The 23,338-nt window shown below is 42.1% G+C and overlaps 1 protein-coding gene across 1 annotated transcript in view; it reads left to right on the plus strand.

The window, feature by feature from the left end:
• The window catches only part of cdh13 (cadherin 13, H-cadherin (heart)), a 364,060-nt gene extending 341,028 nt beyond the window's left edge, over window positions 1-23,032 (plus strand). Inside the window, exons 12-14 of the mRNA XM_084125023.1 lie at window positions 8,720-8,953; window positions 9,854-10,072; window positions 21,898-23,032. Coding sequence (XP_083981149.1) covers window positions 8,720-8,953; window positions 9,854-10,072; window positions 21,898-21,905 — 461 coding nt within the window. The 3' untranslated portion in view covers window positions 21,906-23,032. The remainder of the gene's footprint in view (window positions 1-8,719; window positions 8,954-9,853; window positions 10,073-21,897) is intronic.
• The last annotated feature ends 306 nt before the right edge of the window (window positions 23,033-23,338 follow it).

The following is a 23,338-nucleotide window of genomic DNA, read 5'->3' on the forward strand; positions in this document are numbered from 1 at the left end:
GGTAGCTTCCTCCCTGGTGAGCGCACTTCTCCTGTGTCTAAGCCCGCTCCGTTTCTTCCTGAGCTTCATGAAGAAGTGGCGAAGGCCTGGAACGCTCCCTTTTCTGCACGAACACGTTCGTCTGTATCCCCAGCATTTTCCTCCCTGGATAATGCTCAGGACCGAGGCTACCTCACTCTGCCGCCGGTGGAACAGGCGATAGCAGCCCACCTTTGCCCGCCCTCTGCTGGACGGCGGACTAAGCCTGCGCTGCCGTCAAAAGCCTGCCGCATGACGTCGTCGATGCTCGCGCGGATCTTCTCCGCCGCTGGGCAGGCGGCATCGGCTCTCCACACCATGGCCACGCTTCAGGTTTTCCAAGGCGATCTCCTCCGCAAACTGGACGAGATAGGACCTGAAGCTATCTGCATCGCGGACCTGAGAAGCGCGTCGGATCTTTCCCTCCGCGCTACCAAGGCTGCAGCACAAGCCATGGGACGCTGTATGGCTTCCGCTACCGTAGCCGAGAGGCATTTGTGGCTGACGCTCACGGAGATGGCTGATGCAGAGCGCAACGCGTTCCTCGACGCCCCGCTATCCTCCGCTGGCCTTTTTGGATCTTCTCTCTCCGAGCTCGTGGAGAGATTTTCCGAAGCCCAAAAAGCGTCACAGGCGTTCAAGCACTTCCTGCCGAAGCGCCCCAGTTCTGCAGCGGGCCGTGAGAAACAGGCCCCTCGGAGCTCACAGCCTCAGCCCCCGCCTTCGGCCGCCCCCTCACAGCGACAGCAGCGCAGCTCACGCCCTCGCTCTCGCTCTACTAGCCGCCGCCCCACTCACCGCGGGCCGCGACCAAGGGTTGTGTTGAAGCCGGAAGCCCCAAAGAAATCCTAGCACGCCTAGGAAAGCGCAGGTGTGTAAGCCCCGTTGCGACCGGGCCCTCACCAAAGCGCACCGCTGTCTCAGTCCCAGGAATTGCGACTGCTTCAGCGTTCTCAGCAGAGCACAAGCCCGCACAGCTGCCCGCTTGCCTGCACACAAAAGCCGTTTTTACGGCTACCCAGATAAATCCCGAAAAGAGTGTATTTTCTGGTGTCCCGGCCATGGCCGATGGTGCTATAAATGTAGTGTTGATGCCCACTTCTCTGTGCCCATCTCTACACACAAGCACAGCCCTGCACACAGGGCCCGTACTCATAAGATCGACGCAGTTCGATCGCGCCCCAAACATAGTCAAAGTGCCCACTTCCCAGTGCCCACAAACACTATGTCTGGCAAGCCACAGGCTCCCTGTAAAAACGGGACCTGTGCGCGCCCGCTCTGTTCAAGCAGACAGCGCGGCCAAAGCAGTAAACGTGCCCGGTCCCCGCCCACGTTCACTTGTAGGCTGCATGAGACCTTCTCAGACCTCCCCCGCTCAGATAAACACTGTAGCGCGGTCGAGGATGAGCGTTTTGCCCGCTGTATTACGCGCGCTCCCCGCCTCAAATGTCTCAGGCGTAACGCCTATGCTAGCGCACCCCGAAGCGCCGCCGTCGCACAGCGAACAGAGCGCGCTTCGCATCCAACCCCTAGCCGGCCATGCAGACGCATGGGCCGCGCTTCCAGGGGTTTCGGACTGGGTGCTAGACATTATAAAGAGAGGCTTCTCGCTACAGTTTTGTCGACGCCCTCCACGCTTCACAGCGCGCGTCGAAACTACGGTGAATTCAGAAGTAGCACACCTACTTCGCGCCGAAATATCAAAACTGTTGAGCAAAGGGGCGATACAACATGTATCCCAAGCTCAAAGCGAAGGGGGGCTATACAGCAGATACTTCCTAGTCCCCAAAAAGGACGGTGGTATCAGACCCATACTAGATCTAAGACGACTAAACAGAGCTTTAGTGAAACGCAGTTTCAAAATGCTCACGACCAGCAAAATCCTCGCGCACATTCGCCGAGAAGACTGGTTTATGTCGATAGATCTAAAGGACGCGTATTTTCAAATACAGATAGCGTCACGCCACAGGCGATTCTTGAGATTCGCCTTCGAGGGTCGGGCATACCAGTATACAGTCCTGCCATTCGGCTTGTCCCTGGCACCCCGTACATTTACGAAGTGCATGGACGCAGCGCTCGCTCCCCTCAGACTCAGGGGCATGCGAGTGCTGAACTATTTGGACGACTGGCTGATCATAGCTCAATCACGATCTCAGCTCGTGGAGCACAGAACCATGTTACTCGATCACCTCGAGAATCTTGGTATCATGATCAATTGGACGAAGAGCTCCCTGAACCCCAGCCAAACTATATCGTTTCTGGGCATCGTTCTGGACTCTCGTTCTATGACGGCGCAGCTGTCGCAACAGCGCGCGCTGCGCATACAGCACGCAGCGAGGTCCTTCCGCTGCGGTGCGATTATCCCGCTCAAACGGTTTCAGAGGATGCTGGGCCTCATGGCCTCAGCATCATCAGTTCTCCAGCTGGGCCTGCTTCGCATGCGCCCTCTGCAGTTCTGGTTGAAAGCGCGAGTGCCACGCGGAGCGTGGGCACTCAGCCGATTGCGCCTCAAAGTCGATCAAGACTGCGCAGCAGCCCTGAGACCATGGGCGGCGGGCGATTGGTACCGTTCAGGTGTAAGCCTGGGGACTTCCTCGAGAGTGAAAGTGGTGTCTACGGACGCATCCACCTCGGGATGGGGAGCGCTGCTCGAGGGCAGGCCGTTCTTTGGCCTTTGGTCAGAACGAGAAAAGCTCCAGCATATCAACTGCCTGGAAATGCTAGCAGTTCACAACGCGCTGACGCGCTTTTGTCCCCACATCAAGGACCAACACGTCGTAGTCCGCTCGGACAACACGGCCGTGGTGTCCTACATAAATCGCCAGGGCGGTCTCGGATCCAGTTCCCTTTTCAGGCTGGCCGAGCGCCTCCTAATATGGGCTCAGCGCAACCTGCGCTCGCTGAGAGCGGTGCATGTGCCCGGGACACTCAACCTGGGTCCAGACAGGCTGTCCAGGAACAACGTTCCCACGGGCGAATGGTCTCTACACCCACAAACAGTCCGGCTGTTGTGGCAGAGATTCGGCAGGGCGGAGGTGGACCTATTCGCGTCCCCAGAAAACGCTCATTGCCCCGTGTTCTTTTCGAAGAACGACAGCGCACTGTCCCACAAGTGGCCGCACTGCCCGCTATACGCGTTTCCCCCAGTCTCCCTCCTACCTCAGGTGCTGGAGCGAGTCAGGGAAGTGAAATGCCCAGTACTGCTTATAGCACCGTTCTGGGACAACCAAGCCTGGTTTCCAGTCCTGATGCAGTTAGCAGACTCCGCTCCATGGCCAGTGCCATTGAGGAGAGATCTCCTCTCGCAGGCCAGGGGCTCGATTTGGCACCCACACCCAGAGCTGTGGTCCCTTCATGCGTGGACGCTCAACGGTTACCCGTTAGTCTCACGGATGGAGTGCTGAACACCATCACTCAGGCTAGAGCGCCTTCCACCAGGCGGCTTTATGCCTCGAAGTGGTCGGTTTTCTCCAGCTGGTGTACAGCTCGGGGCCTGTCACCCCTCGATTGTGAGGTGACGGAGGTTCTCTCCTTCCTACAAGAGCTGTTGGACAAGGGCAGATCCCCTTCCACGCTCAAAGTCTATGTGGCGGCTATCGCAGCGTGCTCGACAGCAACGCCAGGCCAGTCACTGGGAAGGAACGATTTAGTCATCCGCTTCCTCAGGGGAGCTAGGAGGCTGAATCCCCCCAGACCTCCCTCAGTCCCGGTGTGGGACCTTTCTACGGTCTTGGCAGCCATGAAAGGTCCCCCCTTTGAGCCTATCCAATCTGTCAGCCTCAAACATCTGTCTTTCAAAACGGTGTTTTTGATGGCCCTCGCTTCGGTGAAGCGCATAGGCGATCTGCACGCGCTCTCTGTGAGTCCAACGTGCTTGGAGTTTGGGCCCAATGACTCCAAAGTCATACTCAAACCTAGGCACGGCTACGTGCCGAAATCCCTCAACACTCCGTTTAGGGCTCAGGTTATTTCCCTGTCTGCCCTGCCGGGATCAAACGAGGAAGGGGACTCGAGCTGTCTTTGCCCCGTTAGGGCTTTAAGAGCTTATGTGTCCCGCTCCGCTGCCTTCAGACAGACGGAGCAGCTCTTTGTCTCGTTCAGTGGACGTTCCAAGGGAACGGCTGTTTCGAAACAGAGCCTGTCCAGGTGGGTGGTTGACGCCATAACAATGGCTTATACCACCAAGGGCCTTCAGTGCCCCTTGGGCATTAGAGCGCATTCCACGAGAGGCGTTGCCTCATCGTGGGCCTGGTCTAGCGGGATTTCCTTACAGGAAATATGTACGGCGGCGGGCTGGGCCTCGCCGTCTACATTCATAAGGTTCTACAACCTAGAAGTTCCCGCCCTGCAGGCCAGGTTGTTTTCGGTTTAGCCGAATCAGCTGTCTAACCAGGACACTGATTTCGCAGGCGCACAGCGCCACCGAAGACTTCACCGCACTTGCAAGCCAAGTATTTTCGGTGTATTCGAGTCAGCTGTCTAAACACGGCACTGATATCGTAGACGCACAGCGCCGCCGAAGTTTTCTGGGCAGAATTGTGTAAGACCCATGTTTTTCCCACATTAGCCAGGCTCCCTCCTGCCTATGTGATGTTATATCGCGTCTAGAACGCACCTATTTGGGCGAAAGTGTGTAAGTCCCACATTTCCCACATCAGCCAGGCTCTCCCTGCCTATGTGACGCTGTATCGCGCTTAAGGGCGCATCCATTTGGGCGAAATTACGTAAGACCCACATTTCCCACATTAGCCAGGCCTCCCCCTGCCTATGTGATGTTATATCGCGTCTTAGGACGCAGCTATCTGAGGGTGGTTGTCCCCCCCCCCCCCCCCTCCAGACTCTCCGAAGTCTACCGGGTGATTATGCACTGTATACCTGGACTAGCTTCCAGTGGTCGGTGTTTTCTCATCCCAGCACGCACGGCGTCTTACAAGTGGTTCCCGCAGCGTTCTACGAACGCAGTACGAGAGAACTCTCGTAAGAGAACGTACTCGGTTACTAACGTAACCTCGGTTCTCTCTAGAAGAGGGAACGAGTACTGCGTTCCCTGCCGTGCGCGCGGTTCGCTCTGGTTCGCTTCGGCGATGAAAACCAGTTGAATCAGCCTACTCGAGCTCCTTTTATAGGGGATGGCCACACCCGTTTCGGCGGGATGTGACGAGGAGCGCGCGAAGCACTCTCATTGGTCTGATGTTGCATCAGCCCTCGCTCGATAGGCTCATGCAGTTGCCGCAGAACAGCCAATGAGTGAGCGAGCCGTCTCGCCATGGCTGTGCACTGCCGCAATGCGTTTTACAAATATGAAAATTAAGGATAATTTTGCTTCAGTATTTCGTGAAAAGAGACTTTTCCCGCAGCGTTCTACGAACGCAGTACTCGTTCCCTCTTCTAGAGAGAACCGAGGTTACGTTAGTAACCGAGTACGTTTCTCATCACATCTTCTGTCCAATCAAATGCTCTCTACAATCTAACGCATCCCGCCTCCTATGTTATAAATACCACCTGGCCAAAGCGACTGGTGTTGACACGTCACGGAGCAATATGGGTTGGAGATGTGTATTCGGTTGCGCAAACACTTGAGTTTTATTCCATTTTCCAAATGTACGTTGGTTAAGAATGAAATGGCTAGAATTTATTCACACCTCTCCAATTGAATCCAACGTATCATTAGCGCTCGGATTCACTTCCATGGTGCTGTCAAGTACGAATTGCAGTCTTTGAGGTAAACTAAACGCTATTGGCTATTTGAAAAGGGGGAGGAGCCATTGAATACGTCCCGCCTTAGCTTCCTGTTTCAGTGGAAATCACATCAACGAATCAAGGCACTTCAGTGGGCCTTTAAATAGACTGCAGCAACTAACAATTAGCCAGAACCTCTAATAAATTGCATGTTATTTTATTTAATTGTCTATTCAGAATCATTGGAGAATTTTGATGCTGTATTTATTTTAAAAAAAAATTAAAAAAAATGTGATTCTCAATTTATCCAGAATCATGCAGCTCTAGATTTAAGTATCCAAATGCTTTTTTGAGTGCCAGTATAGGGAGTGAACAGGAGGCCAATGTCCAGAGACAGAAGTAGGCTACTCATGCTACACTGTAAAAATAATTTCCCAAAGATTATTGGAATATGTTTTACAAGAAAATACTATTTATTAATTTATTAAGTAAAAAAAAAAAAAATTCTCACCAAATTATTCCGTGTACAGGAAGTTTCAGGTTGTCTTCAGCATTATTGTTACATACTGGGCCACCTAGACTCCCAGTTTCCCTGAATGACAGATGTGTAAGTCAATTTATTTTTGTCAGCATTGACGAGACACAGATGCAACTGCGGCTAATGAAAGTCCCAGCCACGCTCCTCTTCCCAGCGGGCACACCCTTCTAGTGCATAACCGAGTGATGATGATGATGATGATAGAAGGGAAGAAGACTTACAGTCTCAATATGCACAATAATCCCCTTGTCCAAAGCTAAAATACTTCCATAATCTTTGGGGAGAAAATAAATTGGAGGTCAGTGGCACTATGTTGACGGTTTGTCTTCACCAGACCAAAACTAATCGTGATGCAATAATGTTTCATATTGCTGCTAGCTTTCAGAAAGGATGAAATTGTTTGCTTTTCATCTTTTCAGATGCATTTTTATAATATCAATCAAAATGTGAGAGAGAAAGGCAAAATATATTAATATAAACTACAGTGTGTTTTTGTGCAATGTCTTAATGTAACCTTTATTGCATTTGCCTTTATGTATAAACCTCACTTGGGCAGATAGCAGTGTGGTGCATTAAATATGAATGCATTTTGGTGTCTATATGAGTCACAGATGTGATCTCTCATCCGAACGCTCTCCGTTCCAGTGGAATAACACAATAACATGCTACCAGATACGTCACCGTGACTGATCTACAGACAAACAGAGGCTATATTCATGTTTATTTATAAAAACTGGTTGAGGAAGATTCCAGCTCGCAACCTCTTGCACTTGAGGACAGAAATATTACTCTGAACCACATCAGCTCATGCTCTGGAAGGGTGCCCAAGCTCCCCTGAATATTCTAGAGTCACCCCTGCATGCATCTGGGATTTTTATGTGATCCATATCTTGTGCTTTTAGCTGTTTGGGTCAGAAAGCGGTCAATAGCGGTGGTTATGAACATGAATCTAATCTATATCCAGTCACTGTACTATATACCAAACCAGCTGGTGGTATTTATGTAATACCTGCCTTGAACTTTGCCATCTTTCAATCATTGGTTTGTTCACTGGTCTTGAAAGTGAAGCAATGGATATATTTACGAATGCACACACAAGCCACATCTAAATTTTTAAAGAGTTCATTACTTATAAATCGGATCACTGTTATCGCTCATGGCGGGACGTGTTTTCTTCTGTGAAGCATAGTGAGAAGTCTGCCGCTTTTATGGTGTTAGGCGAGAGAGTTTGCTTTTGTCCATGGATACGCGTTTCTTTTCGTCTTGTGAAATGTCTTGTTATGTACTTGGCAATCCTTTTGAGCAGAAAATCAATAAAACATGGCAAGGATGTCATTGTTCTGCCTCTAAACGCTGTTCTGCAGGTGTACTTTAGAGACGCAATTGGAACAAACCTGATTTCTTTCTTTTTTTTGCGAGACATTACATTCTCCCATGTTTTGACACTGTGTCTTTTCTTCTTCCCTTTGAGGCCTGAGTGTTCCTGAGAACACGAGGACAAAATCATTCTGTAATTACTGATCCTGTCATCGGATGTTAATTGCGAGTGACCTCCAGGGCTGTTTATAATTATGCAGTCCTGCAATAACTGCTAATCTCTCAGAAGCAGAATTTTTTTAAAGCCTTAAATAATATGTTTTCTCCTGTGCAATATTCAATGAAGTGCAATCTGATACAAAACAAGGTTTCTTTCAAATCAAGATAATTGCAGTTACTCCAAGTCAGAAACTGAATGCTTTGATTTGGTGTTATTTTTTCTTTCTGTATAGACATTGATTGCTGATGTCTGTGATTCTGCATCCTGTCTGACCTTTTGTAAAAAGTCTTTAACCCACTTTGCTTTACAGTAACAGTGAGATGCCGGTGCTCTGATCGCAGGGATTAGTGTTAACTGCAAACCTCCTATGCATTTTAAAGAGAACTATTGATTTGGCCTATAAAACCAGAAAGCTTTAGACTGGAGAAGAACTTTTATGTGATTGCGAGCTTTTTATTTTCTTAATAATCTATGCTGCTTTTTATGGAAGCTTGTTTTCTTTTTCAGAATATCAAATTAAAAAAGATAAATGTGGGATTAAAGTTAAAGGTAAATGTTTACAGTAAGAAATAGTACAATTCTAAGGAGAACATTTTATTTATTTATTTAAATCTGAGGTAGAAACTTCCATAAAATAACTTTAACTTCAAAAATTCAACTAAAATAAGAAATGTTGCCTTTGGCAAATAACTGAAATAAAGTAAGTGTAGGATGAAGTACTAAACTTGCTAAAATAAAAATAAATTAAAACTAAATGGCAAACAAAAACCTAATAAAAATTACAAAAACACATAGGCTAACAAAATGATTACAACTTAAATTAAAATGAAAACTAAAAATATAAAAAATAAGCTTATTCGAAATATTAATAAATACTAGAATAGTATCTAAAATAGCACTGGTCCTGCCCTACTTTTGTTGTTTAACTCTACCTTTTGTCTCACTAGGTAATCCACCCGCCACTGGCACAGGTACACTGATAATCACTCTGGAGGACGAGAACGACAACGCTCCCTACGTCTTCCCCTCCGTGGCCCGCGTGTGCGAGGACGCCAAAGACATAAATGTGGTGGTGATCGGGGGACGAGACAAGGACATTCATCCTAATACAGATCCTTTCAAGATCGAGCTTGGCAAACAGCCAGGACTAGAGAAAACATGGAAGATCTCCAGGATCAATGGTAAGCTAATTCTCAGATGGGACAGAAACAGGCACGCACCCACGGTTAAACACATCCCGGCTATTTCTGAGGCCTGTTCGAGGAAATACACAAGGTGCTCTTACTAAAAGAATAGTTTCCCTTAAATATAGTCAAGCATATATATATTTTTTTGTTGATTAATCAATTTCAGCACAAATGCATTTAGTAATAATGAAATTAGATTATGAAAACACAGCATATACAGGCATAAATTACTATATTTTAATGTCCAATAAATGAATTACTTTCACTGCAAACATTGTACATTGTAATGACAATCAATCATGAACATTTTTGAAAATAGTAATGGAGTGCCACTTTAAATCAACTTGAAATTTTGGAATAATTGACTGAGATCATAACAGTACTGAAAACTGGCATCCCTATAGTGAATAGCATTATTGTGGTAGTCTACCAGTTACTAGCACCAAACCAGCACTAACCAGCCAGTACAAAGGTACAAATTGTGGTGTTTTCACCAGGGTCAAATGGACCACATGCTGCTGAGATGGAAAAGGATCACTTTATTGTCACAGACAGTGAGTGTACCATTAGAGATCACTCTGACCAAATAGCTGAGTGTATTTGTGGTTTATCTTAGCAGACTCTCGATTACCCATCTCTCCTGAGAGAACACACTCAAATATAGAAAGGCATGCGAATCTCCAGACTTCTGTCAGCTGTTTGAGAAGAGAATCAGTGGCAGATGATGTGATACAGAGACAGAACAAGAGAGGTTATTTGAGATTAAGTGGCTTATGGTCTCCTGTAGCCAAACCTTTTGTAGTTTATTCTGCCTATTTAGAGAAGAAGATCCAGTCTGTCTGACATGTAAAGTAGCCAGAACGGTATATTAAATAGTTTTCTGATGTTTTTTAGACACTCACTCCCAGATCATGTTGCTGCACAGTCTTAAAAAGGCCAACTACAACCTGCCGCTGGTTCTGACCGACTCTGGCGTCCCTCCCATATCCAACAACACAGAACTGAAAGTTCAGGTGTGCACCTGTAAGAAGAACAGAATGGACTGCAGCCGTGCCGCCTCGGTACAAACAAACCTCTTGCTTCTGCTCGGCCTGGTTCTGCTCTCCATGCTCTGTAAGTGTCCTACACGACACACACTCACACACACACACACACACATGATCCCTCTCATCAAATTGCTGGAAATTCTAGGTGATTTGCTTAAATGTGGAGTTTTAAAGTTTGATACAGTAGGTGCTGCATATTTCATGGTTTCTAATAAAGCGCAAATAAATATTGCAAGTGTTCCAGAGCCACGATTCTGCCTGAAAGTAAAATAAATAAATAAAATAGGCCATATGGAAAGTCAGAACTCTGCAGAGTTTATTATTGTACAAAACTCTCTTAATCCTTGAACTTGGAACCTCGTCTATTCTGTGCAGAAGCGGTACATCTGAACTGCTGACTTCATTTGCAGGACTCCCTAGGCTTTTAAACCTAGATTTTTTTAAACCTCTTTAGATTCAGGTATTAGTAGAGTCCAGTATACAGGCTGCTTGCAGAATCACTCCCATTCATTCAGTTTGTTTATGGACCATATTCTCGAAGGGCTAAACACCAATCTGCTCTCATGTGGCACCTTCGCACACACACACACACAAACACATTTAAAATGAAGGGCAAAACAGAAAATGGCAAATAACACAATTTTCATTCATATATGCAGAGTTATGACTATTTAAACTTTTTACTAAATATATAATCCGATTTACGTTCATGTATTGTATTTATATATTTGGGCTTATAACTATATTAAGATTTACACACACATAGTGTTTACTGTAAAACTGAACAAAGATATAAATATATATATGAAAGCAATAAGGTACAAGAGGCTGTGCTGTATCGTGAATAAGTAACGGCTTATTCACGCGAAGCAGAGTGCCTGCAACCCCTTCAGCCGTTACTTATTCACGATACAGCACTTGCCTCGAGTACCTTATTGCTTTCATAAAACGGTTACCACACAATATTAAAGTAAAAAAAAAAATGTATTAGTGCAACTTTCATGAAGTTAAATCAATAAAAGCATTCCTTCCGCTAGAAAAAAATAGTCCCTGACCGTGAACAACAACATTCCAATGTGTAATATGCATGAAAGCTCAAATAAAAACAACAAACTGTTCTCTAACTTTGTCTCATTCTTTTTATTTTTTACAACACAATATTTGTGAAATTTCCTCACACAAATGGGCATAGCTTATCTCTCAGCATGAGAAAACGTTTATTTATTTTTTATTCCGTTATTTTCTTTTGCTGCCTAACAAGAGATACTTTTTTTATTGTTGTTTATTTAAATTTATTTGAACATCTCCGTTTATTGTGCACGCATTAAATATTTGTCTCGTTTCAATCGGCTCCACTGTGGTGATATTTAACGTGGTTCTCTTTAGTTGGGGCTCAGCAATGTCAGCAGTGTTTTCTGTTGCAGCAAGAATGTCGCTCCAGTGCTTTCTTTGTTTTAAGTTTGGCCTCCAGTAGCTCTGTAGTGAACTTTCACACTTATGTCCACTCACAGACATAATTTCCCTCGATTCGAGACCAGCATCGGACAATCTCTGCACCATGGTGCTGCGAAGGCAGTGATTTGTGTAAACCTTGGAGGTGCCTGCTGCTTTTACAAATTCTCGGCAACATTGTTGCGAGGTAGTTCACACCCATAGGCTCTCTTGTGTACCTGCAACAGTCAAAAACGAGAAAAAACTTTAACACCGAAGCATTTCACTGCCCATTGGGTTTGCTGCACGCTATTTTTTTCATTACGAGTCTTCTCGAATGTATCAATGTTACATTTCAGCACTTCAGCGTGACGGTTCATATTTGTAGAAGTCTCTCCAAATTGTTCCTCAAACCACTCATCCATCGTCATGCCACCTAGTAAATCGAAATTTACTTTAAACATTTTAGCCTTTTTTTAATTCTTACGTTTTTTTCTATGTTTATGTTGATACGTGTGGTTGCTAAGGGTGTTGCTAAGGGTGCAGTGATAAATAGAACCGTTGGGTGAAGCGGTCATAGCCGTGTTTTATCGTGAATAAAGCACAGCTATTGACCAATCAGAATCAAGGATTGGAACTAACCGTTTTATAAATATATATATATTATTTATTTTTTTGGCAAGGTACCTACCTTTTTAGAAGTTTTCCAGCATTTATGTGTTGCTACTTTAGCTCAGTTTCGATGTTGATAATGAACACCCTGTACAGTTTGACCGGAAATTGGCTTCTCTTCCTGAGTGTCTTCAGTGACCCCGTATCTATTTACTGTGGTAAAGCATGGAACTGCATTAAGAGTTGATCCATATCTGGCTAGATTTACAGCATACAGGGCCACTATTACAGCCACTAGAGAGACATAGAAGCATTTGAAATAATATGCACTAATTAAAGGTTGCTTTACAGCAGGTCTTAAGCTTCTCGGTGTGTGTATGTGTGTGTCGTTGTGTAATATATGTTTGTCCTATAGTTAATCTCCCATCCAAACCTGCACACGGTCCCCTGGTGACTCTTTCTCCCGGCAATAACATAAATAATTCACTCCTTTAGAGGGGCTGGAACATAATGGAACTCTATACAGACATTCTAAAATAGAAAACAGAGGAAAAATAAATCTTTTCAGAAGAGACATCATGCTCTGAGGATTTCTATTGCTAGGTTCTTCGCCCAAGCCCTGGTTTGAATAGAAGTCGTGTTGCCAGTGTCTCCAGATCTGCATTAAACCTGGAAGGCAGTACTTCTCGACAGTTCATATCACCCCCAGTCCCATTTTAGCATAGTTTTATGCATTTATGCATTTTTTTCCACAGTAGCTCTGCTAACAGTCATTGTGTTAGAGTGAATGTTTAATTTGTGACTGTTAATAGACTGAAATGATGGGATTATTTGCTACTGCCCTGGCCAACATTAACATCCACTCTATTATGCCATGCTGGTTTACCCAAAGTGGCTTTGGAGGTGTTTCTGGGAAAAATAAAAAAGTATGTATATATATATATATATATATATATATATATACAGTGAGGAAAATAAGTATTTGAACACCCTGCTATTTTGCAAGTTCTCCCACTTGGAAATCATGGAGGGGTCTGAAATTGTCATCGTAGGTGCATGTCCACTGTGAGAGACATAATCTAAAAAAAAAAATCCAGAAATCACAATATATGATTTTTTAACTATTTATTTGTATGATACAGCTGCAAATAAGTATTTGAACACCTGTCTATCAGCTAGAATTCTGACCCTCAAAGACCTGTTAGTCTGCCTTTAAAATGTCCACCTCCACTCCATTTATTATCCTAAATTAGATGCACCTGTTTGAGGTCGTTAGCTGCATAAAGACACCTGTCCACCCCATACAATCAGTAAGAATCCAACTACTAACATGGCCAAGACCAAAGAGCTGTCCAAAGACACTAGAGACAAAATTGTACACCTCCACAAGGCTGGAAAGGGCTACGGGGAAATTGCCAAGCAGCTTGGTGAAAAAAGGTCCACTGTTGGAGCAATCATTAGAAAATGGAAGAAGCTAAACATGACTGTCAATCTCTCTCGAACTGGGGCTCCATGCAAGATCTCGCCTCGTGGGGTCTCAATGATCCTAAGAAAGGTGAGAAATCAGAACTACACGGGAGGAGCTGGTCAATGACCTGAAAAGAGCTGGGACCACCGTTTCCAAGGTTACTGTTGGTAATACACTAAGACGTCATGGTTTGAAATCATGCATGGCACGGAAGGTTCCCCTGCTTAAACCAGCACATGTCAAGGCCCGTCTTAAGTTTGCCAATGACCATTTGGATGATCCAGAGGAGTCATGGGAGAAAGTCATGTGGTCAGATGAGACCAAAATAGAACTTTTTGGTCATAATTCCACTAAACGTGTTTGGAGGAAGAAGAATGATGAGTACCATCCCAAGAACACCATCCCTACTGTGAAGCATGGGGGTGGTAGCATCATGCTTTGGGGTGTTTTTCTGCACATGGGACAGGGCGACTGCACTGTATAAAGGAGAGGATGACCGGGGCCATGTATTGCGAGATTTTGGGGAACAACCTCCTTCCCTCAGTTAGAGCATTGAAGATGGGTCGAGGCTGGGTCTTCCAACATGACAATGACCCGAAGCACACAGCCAGGATAACCAAGGAGTGGCTCTGTAAGAAGCATATCAAGGTTCTGGCGTGGCCTAGACAGTCTCCAGACCTAAACCCAATAGAGAATCTTTGGAGGGAGCTCAAACTCCGTGTTTCTCAGCGACAGCCCAGAAACCTGACTGATCTAGAGAAGATCTGTGTGGAGGAGTGGGCCAAAATCCCTCCTGCAGTGTGTGCAAACCTGGTGAAAAACTACAGGAAACGTTTGACCTCTGTAATTGCAAACAAAGGCTACTGTACCAAATATTAACATTGATTTTCTCAGGTGTTCAAATACTTATTTGCAGCTGTATCATACAAATAAATAGTTAAAAAATCATACATTGTGATTTCTGGATTTTTTTTTTTTAGATTATGTCTCTCACAGTGGACATGCACCTACGATGACAATTTCAGACCCCTCCATGATTTCTAAGTGGGAGAACTTGCGAAATAGCAGGGTGTTCAAATACTTATTTTCCTCACTGTATATATATATATATTTTTTTTTTTTCAGATATAATATTCTATATTAATATTCAGAATTTTAACTACATATTCTGGTTTTAACATACAGCGTGATTCAAAAGTCTGAGAACACATTGGAAATATGGGATAAGTCTTCACTATTTCTAGGTTACTAATCAAATAGATAAATTGGTAATATAGATCATCTAAACTCTCATCTCAAATCATGCTGGAGAACATTATCATCAGGTTTTTATACAAACTGGAGCTTGCGCAGCTTAAGTGCTGCTCATTAAAGCAACAATAATTTCTATTTTAAAATAGATTTTAAACTTTTCAGTCAAATTATGCTGATCATATAAATTGCAATTCATTGTTTTGTATTTAATGAGGAAGAATGCAAAAATAGAAGCATTTTCACTAGTGGTCTCAGATGTTTAGACCCCACTGTAAATGATGTATGTATACGAGTGTGTGTTCCACATTCTGGCAGTGATGCATTGAAACAGGCAGTTTGAATGTGTGTGCACGTTTATATCTTGTGTGACATGACACAAAGCTGGTGCATGCTGGTCTCAAAACTGCACTACACGCACACTAATGACTCCCGTAAGGATGCGTTTCACTGTCTCGCAGGAAGACACAGTCGAGGAGGGGCCATGCCGCTATGTCGCACACTGATCGAGTAGGAGGGAGAGAGTGTCTGACTTCAATTTCCTTATCACCTTAATGAACCCTGACCCCCGCTGAGAGAGAGAGTGGTGAGAACAGGCAGATAAGCCCAGAAGCTCAGTGATGGAGCTCTGCAAGAGAGAAATGGCCAAAAGATTAGACAGAACTCGCTTCATCTGTCTCCTCTACAGGAGACACGTACTCACACACACACGTGAATTACTGTCATGTAGTTCATTAGTTTGTGCCATTCCATTTGTTTATAGGTAGCTGACATTAAATACATGATTGGTGAAATACATGAAGTTGATGATGTACTGCAGTGTGACACCTCTCTGAGGCCTGACACCTGCAAAACATCATTTTGATAATTATTTTACAATTATTATTTTATAATTAATTTCCTCAGGACCATTTAAAGAGATAAAAATGACAATTTTGTCATTTTCATCTGTGGAATGCAAAGGTTTGGAAGATAAAAAAAATATATATACAAGATATTTTGGGGAGAATATATTACCTTAAAATTAGCTAGTGAAGGCAAAAAGATGATTCAAATGGTTAAAGATTAAAGAAATGTTACACATTATCTATATGTAGCTTATGGATGCATAGATAGATGCAAAGATAAAAAGGCACATAGATCTGTCACCTTCCCACATGGTGATAATTGTAAATCTACAACAACTTTTTAAATGAACAGTGTATGTTTGTAAATTGTTTGTCTTCTCCACTGAGCTCCTGTGCTTACCTTCATGGACCTCCAGGTTAAAAACACTGGCTCGCTAGCTAGTTTTGTCCCAAGTGTGAGTGTGATTTCTTCTGTTTCTCTGTAACAATGTTTCCTGAGGAAATACCAGACTAGTGTTAAAGTTTTAGGTAAAATTATAGTTAGAAAAGTTGTAGACCCAAATACCAATAGAGGGAGAGACAGAGAGTGAGAGAGATTGTAATATGCAATAGAGTGCAACAAACCGGTATACTTTTTTCAATGGCCTTGGTTACCGAAGACTTTTTCCCATTAATTTCTCCCATAGGCAAATTATATTCATTAAATAGTTATAAGCCATGAACCAAACCAACCTGCTATGAGGTATATAACAATTACAATCTTTGATTTGAAGCCAAAAAGTACTTAAAGGAACACTATATCCACTTTACCACCATAGGGGGAAAACCGTTCTCATTGCTTAACCGTTCCATTCCGTGCCGATCTGGCCCAGCTGGTGCGGATATGGTTTCATTTTCGACTGTGGGGCTGATAACAGACTTCTTTGGAATGTAATACAAATGTGTTCGTCATTGCCCTGGTGACGCAAGAGTTTACAGGCGATATGAGATGTAAATAGTGATTGATATGGAGGATGATCAGATATTTCTTTTAATTTTATTATTAAATTGTTTACATTATTTATTATTACTTGTTTACGTCGCTCAAATAGCGCATTTAGCCAGCTACAGAGAAACTGGTAGCTGGGCAACAGACAAGTGACCAAGTGTCACTACGGGCCGAGAGCGGTTTTGTATTCGTGTCGTGCTGTACCAGGATCAAGTGTAAATACAACTGGAACCGTTCCTTACTGTTCTTAGAACCTTTTGGCCTGACAGTGGAAAAGCGGCTTATTTATCTTTTGGCCCTCTAGCGGATAAAAAAAACGAAACTGCATGCATTTTATGGAAGAACATTGTTTTGGATGTGCTTCGGCTCTGCGTGATTGTGTGGATGAATATGGTTATCCTACTGCTCATAAAACATTCAATACTAGGCTTAAGAGATATAACCAATTTAGATGGAAAGGATTTCAAGCTCACTAGCTGAAGATGTTACTGTAGCTATTCCCAATTAATAGACATGGTACTTAATTAAAAGTAAATTTCTAGCACAGCACTAGAACAGCCTGTAATGAATGACCCTTCACAATAGATAATGCTTTACAATGAACTCTGTTAGAGAGCTACATATGACAGTTTATCTGTTCAATAAAATGCCTTACTCACTGAGTAATAAAAATGCCATCTCCACATAGCTTTTACAACACTTAAAAAACCCCAGTTTTCGTCATTTTATTGTGAACTCTATCGTGTTATCTTTTTGCCAGCAGACTCATTTCCTCATATTTTTTTTTAACAAGTGATTCCCCAGAGGTTCGAGATATAGCGTGGTCATGTCAACTTTTCACGGTTGTTGTGACAACTTATCCATACCACTCCCACATGCGTCAAAGTAGCCGGAACAACTTTTCTCTATTTACAGATATGATGAGACACACGGGGAAGTGACCTGTGTTCACAATTTCTTGTGAAAACCATCTCGACTGGTCTAAAATATAAACACTTATAATAGGCTTACCATAGTGAATCAGGATAAGACAAAAAAATATTTTGGAAGAACAATTGATGATGCATTGAAATTTTGAACACAAAAAAGTTACATAGTGTACCTTTAAAGCGTTAGAGAAATTCGTGTTTCACAGACGTACTTTGGATTCAATTTTAATCCAGTCCAAATCTGTCAAGTCTGTGTTTTTCTCACACAAATTCCAAGGCAAATCATCTACTGTTTTTCGGCAATCTTGACGGTCCTCTGGAAAATCTAATCCCGTCCGAATAAGAATGTTTGTGATTGCCAATATTGTATTATCCAAACACTTGTCCTCATGTGTTTTTGACCCACCTCAGCTACCGTTTGCGCACCAGTCTTCGGCATGCTTTCATTTCAATATGGATAGTATCTGACGAAAAAATAAAATTATAAAATTAATAAATGGAGAAACTGCAAATACTGCCCATTTTAATATTTTAATCATGTAAGTTTAAGATACTTGTCTAGATTTCTTAGCTCACTTGTTTATTATAAACATCCATTTCTATAAACTTGTGAAGTTTACTTAAAAATGGTTTTTAAAATGAATTCAAATTATACCAATACATAATAAATTAAAAAGCACAGCAGATGAGCTTCTGTAATGCTCACATCTAAAAAACACACACTCCCACCTCTGTTATAAACACGGAGATGTTAGTCCCATCCGGATCGCTACATGAAACAAACGTTGAGTGATAAGAATTGTTTTTTTAGAAAACTAGTCCCTAACTAAGCTATATAGAGATTTTCAAACTTAAATCTTTAGTTCCTTTTTTAGTTATTAATCATAACCAACAATAAACAGAGTGAAATTAAGGTTCTGGATTTATTTCCCATATGGTGTGAAAGACATTTAATTGCTGAAAATGAGACAAGAAGAAGAATCATACTCAGTGGGAATTTCACTTTAAAGTAACCGTTTGTTTGTGTTTGTGCGGCTGTGAGTGTGTATGTGTGTCAGTGGATGTGTATTTTTAGCTTCCATGTTGCTAACCTTCTGCTTCACGGACTGAAAACGGACTGAAAAAATCCATACTCTCTGTGCTTTCTCCATTCTCAAGGATAAAGGAGTCCAGTGGACTTGCATTTGTGGGCTCTTAAATAATGTATGGAAGCCTCTGGGAGAACACAAACAGATCATCTATGAACTGACACCAGTTCCTCTCTCTTTAGACCCCCATGAAAGTTCCTAAATCTTGCACCAGATACATGCGTGTGCCACATCATGGGGGGCCCGACTGGCACCGTCTCACACGTACTTAGTGGTCTTGACGTCTTCGATCCCACAGGAGCCATTGTTGTGGTTTCTGATGACACTTTGCCAAACATCACCTTCTGTGCTGATTTGCCCTTTGAGTCCATTGATTTTGTTTGTCCTTGTGGCTCCATTGAGCTGTGTATCTGATTACAACGGCGATGTTAATTGCAGAGAGGAAGAAAAACATCATTTACAACACAAGACGAGGCCAGATTCTGAAACAAATATCGCGTGGAAATCAAATTATATTTTACACTGACAAAATAGGCTTTGATGTAGCAATTGAGCTCAAGTCCAGTTCACAGAGGAGACTGTTAGGTGCACATGTTCAGCAGAGGAAGGGTAAAACAATGTCAAGATGACCTTACTGCCCCCTGTAGGACTGGTTGCAAACTACAATTTAGAGATTACTCCTTTGGGGTAAGATGGGGTAAGACACAGTAAGCTAATCAAAAGTAACATTAAAGACATTTGTAATGTTAAAAAATTGTTGTAATAAATACTGTTCTTTTGAACTTTCTATTATTCAAATAATCCTGGAAAAAAATATCTAGACTGATAATAATTAATTAAGCAGCAAATCGGCATATTAGATCGATTTCTGAAGGATTATGTGACACTGAAGACTGGAGTAATGGCTGCTGAGAATTCAGCTTTGCCATCGCAGAAATACATTTCAATTTAAAATATATTAAAATAGAAAGCTATTTTAAATTGTAATAATATGTTTTGTATGTATTTTAATCAAATAAATGCAGAATAGTAAAGTAGGTTATTAAAAGGGGGGAAAAAATACTGTATTTGTTGATTAGAGATTACTGATTCTCTTTTAGACAGTTGCTTTTTGCGATTTGGATGAGTGGCAAAGGTTTTAGTTGCTGATGCTTTTAAAAATATCTTAGTTTCTGATTACTTGTTGAAAGGCTACTTTCACTATCTGCGCCCACCATATTACATGAATAGCATCTATTTACACGCAATGTAAATAACATCTACTTTTATTTATTTTTTCGTTTTCAAATGTTTTAATACTCCATGGTTAAACAGTGAGGTAGTCCAACTGGTATAAGCACACAAATTTGAAATGTCCATCACTGTTTAATTAATAATTGCTGTAATTGAAAATTACAAATTATACAGTGGTTTGGTGTATGTTGCTAAAGTGATATTTTTCGTCAATTGAAGAGTTGTGATATACCCAACAGGCCTCTAAAACCGCTCTTTAATCTAATGAAAGATGCCCAACAGGGGTAAAATATAATTAATCCACAACAGGGAAATAAGCCTGTGCCCGAGCCCACTGAAGTTTAAATCCCCTTTTCTGCCAAGATGGACGTTTTTACTCTTTAATCCACTCTGGTTACTAATGTGGCCTGTCTTGAGGGGATGAGAAATTTCCACAGTATCGACCTGTTTACTGGCTCTTGTTTTGACGTGCCATCCGCGGTGCACCTGGCAGATAAAGTATAACCTCTTCTTGTTAATGAATTTTTAAGGAACAATTAATGCAGCAAAGTTACAATTTCTAATACTCTTTTATATATATATATATAAACATAGATGTAGAATATTGCTCATACGCTAGAAGTCAATATCTATCTATATATATATAGTAACACTTTAGTTTAGGGTACAATTAAATTAAATAGTATTAAATAGTTGCTTATTAGCATGCATATTAGGATATTGGCTGCTTATTATTACTCATTAAGTACATATTAATGCCTTATTCTGCATGACCATATTCTACATCCATTAATTCTACCCAATACCTAAACTTAACAACTACCTTACTAACTATTAATAAACTCCAAATTAGGAGTTTATTGAGGCAAAAGTCATAGTTAATAATTAGTTAATAGTGAGAATTGGACCCTAACCTAAAGTGTGACCATATATATATATATATATATTTATATACATACTGAGTTTCATGGCTGTAAACTTGAAACCAATCATGAATAACTTTACTTCATTGCTGATGAAAAGACAAATTTACAGGGAGTGAATTATGATGCAAAGGGGGTGCAATATATCTATCAGACCAAAGCACTGGAGTGCAGGGATCACGTGTGTTATTGTGTCTGTCTCAAATGCAGCTGACTGCTGCCACAACCACTTTCCTCCAATCAGGCTGATGGTAATTAGATCAAACACACTTTCGTCTTGCTGCCTTCATAGCACGTTCCCTGCACATTTACCTGTGTTTTACCCCTTAGGAAGATGGAGTGAAGAGTGTATGTATGCAGAGATGAGAGTAGGGAGGATTTTTATCCACTGCTCGCTTGATTTTATTGCGTGTGAATGTGGTGAGGTGAATTGATTTAGTTATATTTTGATGTTCCAGGCTCACATTTGGTTCGCCTAAGGGGAGGGAAGAATTACCTGGTCACATTTCAGGCCCTCGGCACATGTATAAGCGAGGCTGGAGTCTCATTAGAATCTGCAAATGGCATTTTGTGGAACAGAGCAACCTCACCCATGCTCTTAAGGGCTGTGCAAGTCTTATTTTCCTTCCACTGTCATTTAGGACCAAGCAATACCAACATATCTAGTGGAAAGAAACATCAAGCAGCAAAAGGGAAAAAATCAATAGTCCTCCCCCCCTCCACATTTAATATTCTCTCGCATCGGATCTGGCACGGTTCGATCGCCTTTGAATTTCTGAAATCCCCAGGCCAATTCATTTCGCTCAAGTCTTGCGAAATTAGACCTTACATTTTTCAAAGTTACATTTTAATCATATTTTATTATGATGGCAGCGTGGAGTAAGAAAGGAAAGTGAAGGAAAAAATAAAGGGTTGACTCTAAATAAAGTTTCTAATTGGTTTAATTTATTAATTCAGTGCTTTGTTGTGATTTGTCATGTTTTTATACATTCATTGCATACAAATATCTCATGCTGACCTAAAAAATTCAAACCTGCCACTGAGAGTTTATTACCACCACAGATGTTCTGTTAAACTTTCAAATGGTGTTTAATTACCATTTTTTCTCTTTTCTCTTTTAGGCTTGTAAATTCCGCTGATTCTTTCTGTAGTCCTTTTGCAACACTGAAGAAAACCTTCTTCTCTTCTCCACACGCAAAGCAGGCAGAGAGAGACCTCTTCCCCAAAAGACACCTTGCACCCTTCATTTTTGCGCTCCTCCTTTTCACCGTTGTCTCTCTCCATCCCAAACCGACCTCCACCTTTTCACCAGGAACTCTCCTTCTGTCCTTTCCCTTCTTCCCCTACACTTCTCATATCTCTGCAATACATCACGGATGGCACCGCCTCGATGAACTCTCTCTGTCACTGGACTAAGATATATTGGATGGTGGGAAAGCGATTGGACATTTCGATGTACTTTAGTTTCCTCTGGTTAAAGACTACTGTATTTGATCTTGTTTACTAATGTAAGGGAAGGACACAAGGCCTCTTTAGTCTGCAGTGGTTGTGTTTTCTTAGGGCAGGTTGATAGCCAGAAGCCTTCAGAGTCTAAAAAAAAAGCGTCTCTTGAGTCTTTTATTTTTGGTTCAATTGCATTAGTTGTTATGGAGTGGAACACAATATATCTTTATAGTAATGTGTGAAATGATGGGGGGAAATGCACACTATATATATTTTATTTTTTACCAATGTACAAAAATATTAACTTATGTACTTTGATCGCTTATTCTTTAATGACCCCTCAAGAGAAAAAAAAAAAGTTAAGAACTGGATGTTTTTGCAAAATTGTAGGGACTATTTCTAATGCCATTGATGTTTTTTCCTCTTTTTCATGTATGAGCTCGTGTTTTAGAGTGCGGTTCTTGAGTCTAGAGAGCGATTTGCAGACAGAGAGTGAATCTGTCTTGTGATTCTTGTTTCTGATGGTGCAGCGGTTATTTCAATTTTTTCCCCTCTCCCCTTGGGTCAAAGGCCAGGGAAGGCTGTTGATTCAGTTGTTCTTTATATAAATAATTTTCCCCCCTTTTTGCGCTTGTGTGAAGAACAAAAGACAACAAAAAAACAGAAAAAGATAACATGAAAACAAAACAAAATGTGTGTGTGGGTTTGTGTGGGAGACCCCGTAAGTTCTGAAAATGCAAAGAAAAAGATGACGTGGTGAATGAATTATGTCTGTTTTTTGCACTAATTTAATAAAGCTGTTACTTCCCACCACTTCATCTTTTCTCGTTTGTTTAAAAACTTAAGACCAAAATGATTGATTGATGCTTCTACTCTTGCAGTTATAGTGGAGACTGAATGGATTCCAATGGGGATACGGCTGAGACAGTAAATACATCAACATATGCACATGAGATCATTGGTATTTCAAGGATATAGAAAACTCAGCAACCTTACAAACTTAAAAGGTGATGATACACAGGGCAACTTTTTGAGCAATGTTGCTGGGCAATCTTGCCGAGTGTTTGTTGCTTGGGCACTTTCCCATTTAAAATGGGCAATACATTTTTATCTGGATAA

This window comes from Abramis brama (assembly GCF_963993115.1).
Source record: "Abramis brama genome assembly, chromosome: 9".
In the NCBI taxonomy this organism is placed as follows: domain Eukaryota; kingdom Metazoa; phylum Chordata; class Actinopteri; order Cypriniformes; family Leuciscidae; genus Abramis; species Abramis brama.